The following is a 6,000-nucleotide window of genomic DNA, read 5'->3' as shown; positions in this document are numbered from 1 at the left end:
AAGATGTGTGGATTACAACTTTGTAGTTTACTAACCCTAACCCTAACCCTAACAACCCTAACCCAAACCCTAACAACCCTAACCCTGAAACTTTACCACCTAACCTAACCTAACAACCCTAACCCTAACAACCCTAACCCTGAAACTTTACCACCTAACCTCACCCTAACCCTAACAACCCTAACCCTGAAACTTTACTACCTAACCCTAACCCTAACCCATACCCCTAGGTTTTGTTAACCCATTTTATATTTAGGGGGGGGGGGGGGGGATATGACAGGGGGGGATATGACAGGGGGGGAATATGACCGTACACCTACGCTCACAGATCCATTTTTAATAACCGAAATAGAGGTGCCCATGATCCATGGTGTCAAGTTTCAAACTTACACAGTTACACAACCTATAATTTGTCACTTGATCCATGATTAATCAATCATCCACTGGTGTTCCTATCCCCTGAAGCTTTTATTGTCAAATTTGACACGAAAACGGATCTAAATATTAAATGGACAAATGAATCGCTTGGAAAAGGTCACATGACTTCCGTAATTTTTATTTTGTCAAACATCTGGCTTCTTCTTCTCTCCCTCTGGAAACGGGTTTCTTCTTCTCCTCTAGAATCGGGATTCTTCTTCTCCGCTTGAATGGAGATTCTTCTTCTTCTCTGTAACCCGGATTCTTTCTCCTTCTCAGCAGAAATAGTGATTCTTCTTCTCCTCTGTTTTCGTGATTCTTCTTCCTCTCTGTTTTCGTGATTCTTCTTCCCTATTTACAACATCCCCCCGAGCGCCCTCTGCAGTTCCAAAAGCCATGCCCGTCCGTACCGAGTCGTCTGCTCTGTTGGCCGCCCTGGTACCGCCGCCTCCCATCAACGCGCAGCAGCCCGGCGTCGCAACGACGCTCTTATACAGCGGCTCCAAGTTTCGCGGCCACCAGAAGAGCAAAGGAAACTCGTACGATGTCGAGGTGGTCCTCAAGGTGAGGTCCGCACCGTGCCACGTGTAGGCCGCGACGCCGCGTCTCGGATGGCAGCTCGTGCGGGGAAAGTGCTCTGTGTCGTACGTTCCGTTTCCCTCTCGTTTTAACCCCGATATGTTTGACCCCCTGTCACAGCACGTGGATATGGAGAAGTCGTTTCTGTGCGGATATTTGAAAATCAAAGGACTAACGGAGGTAAGAGGATCCTCGATAAACGTGATCATGATGACGGTGTCATGTCATGTGCACTTGGCCGGAGTTCTCCGGCTCCTAACTTCGTGAACACCGCGTTGTGTGCTCCTTGCTATTCCTGGACGCTCGTATGCTGTGCCATGTGCTGTGCCATGTGCTGTGCCATGTGCTGTGCCATGTGCTGTGCCATGTGACGTGCCATGTGACGTGCAATGATTTGTGAATGACGGAAGAAACGAACCGGATGTTGATTTGGCTTTGCTGCACCAAACGTCAGGTTGTCATTTCTGAGCCTCCACCCACAAGACGAGGTCTTCGTTCTGATTTATGAATGGACGAGTCCGTCATGTACGATTGGCAGTGTTGATTTTTGTACCAGACGGGACAATTATTGCATTGACGATTGATTTGTACGCAGGTGGTTCAAAAAGGTCGAGCTCCCGAGTTCCGATGAAGGGCGCTCGGTGGAAACGTCAGCGGCGCGTCGCGTCCCATAATGCTTAACGAGTCCATTTTCTTTCGGATAATGAAATCCATGGTTTATCTTGTCTGCTGACGTAGACCGACGTCCCAGCATTCACAGAGACCCGTAGTACCATCGCATCAGATAGTTTGAGCCTAGAAGGGGAAGTTAAAGATTTTAAATGTCCTGCACACAGTTCTATCTCGACACAATACCGCAGCAACATTTATTCCCTTCTCATCGGCGTTCAAGGTTCTGTAGGTCTCTGCACAGCCCTTTATACACAGAGTTTGGCCAACTCGGTTTCAGTTTTTTACCGATCACGTGATAACAGGCGCATGTTAAAGCCCTAAAGTGACTAAACAATGAATGAAACTCAGGAACATAAAAATAAACCCGTCTCTAATAGCAGAAAGTTGCATGCACACATATACCAAATATGTAACTCTGTGCATGCACGCTGTGCATGCTTGGTGTTGGCTTAGCGGTTAGGGTGCCGGCTAGGGATCCTAGGATCCTGGGTTCGAATCCCGGTCGATCGCTGAATTAACGCGAGGGGGGTTGACTCAGCCTGTCATCCTTCCGAGGTCGGCAAATTGAGAACCAGCTTGCTGGGATGAATGATCACGGTGAGTACCCCGGTTTAGAATAGGTACACCGTATCCCTGCGCATCGTAAGAGGCGACCAAGGGTTGGCGTCAGGAAGGGCATCCGGCCATAACAACATTGCCTCAAACAGGGAACCATGATTGTCATGGGGCCCGCAAGGCTAACCCCCGCTCCAGCGGGGAAAATGGCCTTAAAACGATCATTCATGCATGCACGCTTGAACGCACGCGCGCGTGCACTTGACGTAGGGCTCCAACATGGCGCCTATTACCGAGTTGGCCAAACTCTTGTGTATAAAGGGCTTTGGGTCTGTCCACCCCCACCACCCCATCCCCTCCTCCTCCACTGCAACCACATGTCAACAACAAAAAATGACCTTCACCATTTTGTACAGTGTTAAAAGTGTTTACCTGTAAGATATTTGTTCCTTTTTCGAAACAGAAAGCAGTCTGGCAGTCTAAGTTGGGTGCATGGGAGGCTGGGAGGGTCGTGGTAAGAGCTCACACCCACGATGCCAGAGTTGTACTACCACTTGGGTAGTGTGAGTGCGAGCATTCTCCTGGAGCCGTGGGAGCTCCACCTCTCAATTATCCGTGATTTCTACTTCATCTCTTCTCAAAACTTATTTGGAAGATCTAAATGCTATTCTTCTGTGATTCTTCAACCATGTTCCAAATGATAAGCCATCACCTATACTGCTGATGGATGCATTCAACTTAATTTTTTGGGGAGATGGAGATCCGGCCTGCTTGGATTCTGGACGAGTGATGAGCAAGTCTTGTACTGGGTAACAGTTTGAGACAGAAAATGCTGGGGATTTTCTCTTAAATAAACGAGAAGATAGAGCAGCTATGTGTTTCTGTTCGGGGTTGAGCAATTTTTGGGACAAATTGAGCTGCAACCTTGTTTATGTAAGGGTGGTTTTTTTTTTCTTTTCTTTAGCCAGGAGACGGAAGATGGTAACTGACAGCAGGGGCACGAAGCAAAGGAATGAACAAACATGAAAAGAACTTGTGAAAGGAAACGGCAAACTGTAACTTTGATGGTTAGGCCAGGCAGAGTCGATGAGGGTATAAAGTTATTGGGGGTAGGCATGGTGGATTGGTAGTACACTGCCTGCCTGAAGCCTTTCCTGGAAGAGTTGGAGACTGAAGAATAGAGGAACAAGTGGTGAGATGTGCAGTCAGCATGGATTTTGGAAGGACACATACGTTGCTGGAGTTGTTGAGGTGCAGAGGGCTGAGTGAACAGTGAGTACGAAACCAGAGCACATGTGGTTAATAACAGAGGCCACTCTTTTTTTTTTCCTGTCTTTTGGAGTTTGTTGTTTGTTTCAACATTTCCCTTTGGAATTTGGTGGATGGTAATTCTGGGTTCCCATGCTTCTGGAAACGCTAGGAAAATCAATAAAATTAGAGCTATTAGTTATCAACATGCTTCTTGAAAAAATATGGGGGAGTATTGTTGTCTGCTCTGTCTGTCTGACTGTCCGTCGTGCTATCTACTCCTAAACGGTTGTGTGGAAATTCACCAAATTTGGTAGTTATTATCACCCATGACACGAAGGTCCAAGAGCAGTGTCATTTTTGATCCTGCCCCTTTAGCAGGGTCAAGCAGGGTCAATACCAAAAAATGCAATTATGGGCACATTTTAAAAGAAAAACGGTATATTCAGTCAACATTGGGGGATGCATGAAGTGTGTAACAATTTTTTGGATATGACCCCTGCCTGGTTCATGCCCAGGGGGTGGTGACTTGCTGCTCCAGGGATCAAAATGGAATTTTTTTTTAAAGTCAAAATTTGATATTTGGTCATTCCTGGTGGAACCTCTTGTCACGTTTCAACTTTCCTTAAGGTGGAAAGCGTGAGGATTTGTGATAGCGTGCCATGGACTTTGCTGTGGTTATACAGTATCTGTTGTGTCTACAGATTAAATTTGGTTAGACTGCCGAGTTCCAAAATTCCAAAAGCTGTTGGGCGAATTCCAAAAGTGAATCGATTTGTTTACGTCGCTCTCCAATTCATTCAGCAATCGTTCATAGTAATCTGTAGTAAAATCGGAGCCAATCAAAATTTAGATGGGTCAATCTGCCAATGTATGGCTGTTTTTTTTTCTTTTTCTTTTTTTCTTTCTTTCTTCCCCATGATGCCAGAATATGCAAGAATTCCTAGAAACGTTTGATGAAACAGGAAGTTGCTACTTTCGCAAATACAAAAGGTGCAAAAATCCAACTGAAGTTTTGTGAGACCAGGTGGTTCGATAATGCCCCACGTGCTGCAAGAGCCATCAAAATGTGGGACCGTGTCCACACTTGCATTGATGAGGTGAACAAGAAAAAGACTACTAATGCAGAGAATCAGTTCTTTGCTACTACTGCATTCAAGAATTTGTTGGATTGCCCCTCACACTTGCTAGGCTGAGTTTTTGAGTCCATCTCTGAACATATTCCTAATCGGATACCAAACTCGCCAACCCATGCGGCCTACATCACTCGTAATTTACAGAACGTGTCCTGAGGGGTGTATGAAGACCAGTGGGACAAACCCATTTTTAAAAGTTAGCTTCCTTTAATGTCACTGACCATAAGAGCTTTGCATAGATTGTCAAGCTGCTGACAAGGCTCTTAATTGAGACATTCCGACCAATAGTGTCTGAACATAAAGGAAATGGAGTTTCCTAACGAATGCAGATCTCTTCTTGTCAAAATACTCTGCAAGCTGGTCTAAAAATGTCCCATGTCCCATTAACTCCACTCTGCTAGAACCCTGGCTTGTATTGATCGCAGACATTTTGAGGAGAGAGGTGGCTGTCATATGAGAGCCATGGCAACCCTGGCTGATGCAAAGTGGATGGGATCACTGCTGAAACGGGTATTTCGATGATGCAGCGCCGAGACGATCACAGTTTGACCCAAATAAGGATAGACTCGATCATCTATAACTAAACTGTTCACAAAATGATGATGTGACTGCACTGGAACATGTATTTATTTGTAAATTGTTTGTAAAATCTTCTGAATGAGTCCCAACAGTTGCGACAGCAGGTGGTATAAATCGCTATTGACAGGTACATCTACAATGGTTTTGTGTTGATATTTTTCACTGTCAATGTATTAAAAAATAGAAAACCAAATACAATGTTCAGTGACAGAAAACATACTATGGTGGTTTATTTCATTTTCAGTTGTATATAAACAGGTAAAACTAGAACGGCATTCAGTAGAGCGCGTACCAGTGTACCTCCGCCAAGCCGAACAGTTTACATATTGTATCCCACTGATAGACCGAATCTGGATCCAGATCTTCACCAAAATAGAATTGTTCATCCTTGTCACGTACACAACCTTTCCACCGAGTTTCGACTGAATCCGTCCATAACTTTTTGAGCTATATTGGTCTTAGCGCTATCACACAGTGGTGAAGAATCGCTTAAATTTTTTTTATCGGATCCGGATCCGGATGAGCGTCTTCACCCAAAATCTAATCATTTCATCCTTGTCACACACCCAACCTCTCCACCAAATTTCCTCCGAATAATTCCACAAGTTTTTGTCCAAAACATAACTACTGACAAACAAATAGGTAGACAGGGGTTAAAACATAACCTGCGTCCACCCTTAACTGGTGGAGGTATAAAAATCTATATGGTGATTTAGTACTCCTAGGGGGTCGAAACTGGGGACACTAATTGTAGAAACCCTACAACAGGTATAAGCCGCCCCCCTATCTTATAGTGGGAGGCTTAAGTCCTGGA

The 6,000-nt window shown here is 45.0% G+C and overlaps 1 protein-coding gene across 1 annotated transcript in view; it reads left to right on the top strand.

Moving 5' to 3' along the window:
- Nucleotides 1-541: 541 nt before the first annotated feature.
- GID4 (GID complex subunit 4 homolog) overlaps nt 542-6,000 on the top strand; it is a 29,795-nt gene continuing 24,336 nt past the window's right edge. The window contains exons 1-2 of the mRNA XM_068123116.2: nt 542-981; nt 1,117-1,176. Of these exons, the coding sequence (XP_067979217.1) occupies nt 814-981; nt 1,117-1,176 (228 nt within the window). The 5' untranslated portion in view covers nt 542-813. The remainder of the gene's footprint in view (nt 982-1,116; nt 1,177-6,000) is intronic.

Source organism: Myxine glutinosa, chromosome 1 (assembly GCF_964187855.1).
Source record: "Myxine glutinosa chromosome 1, kmMyxGlut1.1, whole genome shotgun sequence".
In the NCBI taxonomy this organism is placed as follows: Eukaryota; Metazoa; Chordata; class Myxini; order Myxiniformes; family Myxinidae; genus Myxine; species Myxine glutinosa.
Note: the sequence above shows the minus strand (reverse complement) of the source record. Positions and strands in the feature narration are given on the sequence as shown.